Here is a 1,624-nt window from a genome sequence, read left to right as displayed (position 1 = left end):
ACATTCCTGTTCCCCATTTAGGAGCGCTACGTTTTCCCACAATCCTTTGTTAACAGCGCAACTGTTCTAGCCGCCCTCAGAGTTGAGCATTCATTATTTCCTTACTGTTCTCTGTGGAACTCCAGCAGATGTTCTGACCTTCAGATAGCTCAGATTTTAGGACCTTCAGGTGCTGCAACATCTGGGAAACACGTTTTTTGTGGTTCTTTTTCTGAAGGCTGTAGTTCTAATTGGTCAACCATCATCCATGTTCCCATCCCATAATGTCAGAGGTTCCCCTCCTGCCCTCCGTAGGCTCCTCCTGTGGACCCCTGAGAGGAGCAGGAACAGGAGCTACAATCTGACTTCTTCAGGAGGAACCTTAGATGTTAGCTAATGTGTTAGCATTAGCTTTCCTGCAGCCAGCTATCGGCCCCTAAATGCTAACCCTGAGCAATAACCCTGAGCTTGCGCGTTCCTGCGGAGGGTTCGGTACTTCGTCACACCGAAGGAAAAAGGCGTAATTAATGCCATGGCAACGACTGCTTTCCTTTTTCTTTGGAGGGAAGAATCCGTCGTTTATAACCCCCCCCCCCACGCTTCAATTAAGGCGCCTTCTAGGGCTGAGAGTGAGACGTCACTGGGAGTGACGCTGATGGTGAAGGGTTAGCGGCTCTGGTTGGTTCGGTTCTAGATTCAGCTACACTCTATTGAACCAGACAGGAAGTTCTGCTGACATCATGATCCACCGCAGCTCTTCTGGGTCAGGTGATTTAATTCCCCCCTTTATACTTACTTTGTTCCCTTTATTATTTCTTAATCAAATAATAATTTAAACAGATTTTCTGCTTTCATCTTTTTCTCCTTCTTCAGACGTCATTCCTTTAGATGGTTCTGGTTGTTCATCAGTCCATTAGTAGGAAAGGAGACTGTGCTGCGGCACTAAAGAGGCTCCGTAAGGCGAGTCTTATTAGAAACATTAACAACACTGATCGACTTCATGCAGCTTCATACGCAGAAAATCCACAACGTCTGGATGCAAACTGTAGGAAAACATAAGAGAGGCGATGCAGAGAAGCAGCCCTGCTGCTGCTGCGCGGCCTGTAAACATGCTGAGGTGGGCTTCTGTGCTCCTATCGGAGAGGAGGAGGAGAAGGCGGGATCAAACTCCTCCAGGTGATGAGAGATGAAGGCACCGGCTTCTCTCCGCAGGCTCCGCCTCTCTAAACGTCTTCCTGTCCCACAATGAGAAGATCTGTGTGAAACATGGAAATCCTGACAGCGACCACGAGGCGGCGGCGGCGAGCCGTTAGTCGTGGCTGAAGCTCCGCGGCAGCTCATTGGTCAGAATGTGCCAGCGCTCCACCCGCCGACCCTTGTTCTTCAGGCAGTCCATCCAGTGGCGGAGGGCGTCTCCCTGGGAGCGGCAGCTCAGGCAGACGCCACCTGGACACCAGGAGGACACAGAGAACAGTTAGAGACCGTCTCCCTCTGAGGACAACCGGAGGACACAGAGAACAGTTAGAGACCGTCTCCCTCTGAAGACACCCGGAGGACACAGAGAACAGTTAGAGACCGTCTCCCTCTGAGGACACCTGGAGGACACAGAGAACAGTTAGAGACCGTCTCCCTCTGAGGACACCTG

General features: G+C 51.0%; 1 protein-coding gene across 1 annotated transcript in view; it reads right to left on the bottom strand.

Moving 5' to 3' along the window:
- Positions 1–859: 859 nt before the first annotated feature.
- LOC107096701 (double C2-like domain-containing protein alpha) overlaps positions 860–1,624 on the bottom strand; it is a 31,145-nt gene continuing 30,380 nt past the window's right edge. The window contains exons 9-10 of the mRNA XM_015393473.1: positions 1,528–1,574; positions 860–1,425 (exon numbers count right to left, since the gene is read on the bottom strand). Coding sequence (XP_015248959.1) covers positions 1,289–1,425; positions 1,528–1,574 — 184 coding nt within the window. The 3' untranslated portion in view covers positions 860–1,288. The remainder of the gene's footprint in view (positions 1,426–1,527; positions 1,575–1,624) is intronic.

The sequence above is a fragment of the Cyprinodon variegatus genome, unplaced genomic scaffold, assembly GCF_000732505.1.
Source record: "Cyprinodon variegatus isolate N-32 unplaced genomic scaffold, C_variegatus-1.0 Scaffold24, whole genome shotgun sequence".
NCBI lineage: Eukaryota > Metazoa > Chordata > Actinopteri > Cyprinodontiformes > Cyprinodontidae > Cyprinodon > Cyprinodon variegatus.
Note: the sequence above shows the minus strand (reverse complement) of the source record. Positions and strands in the feature narration are given on the sequence as shown.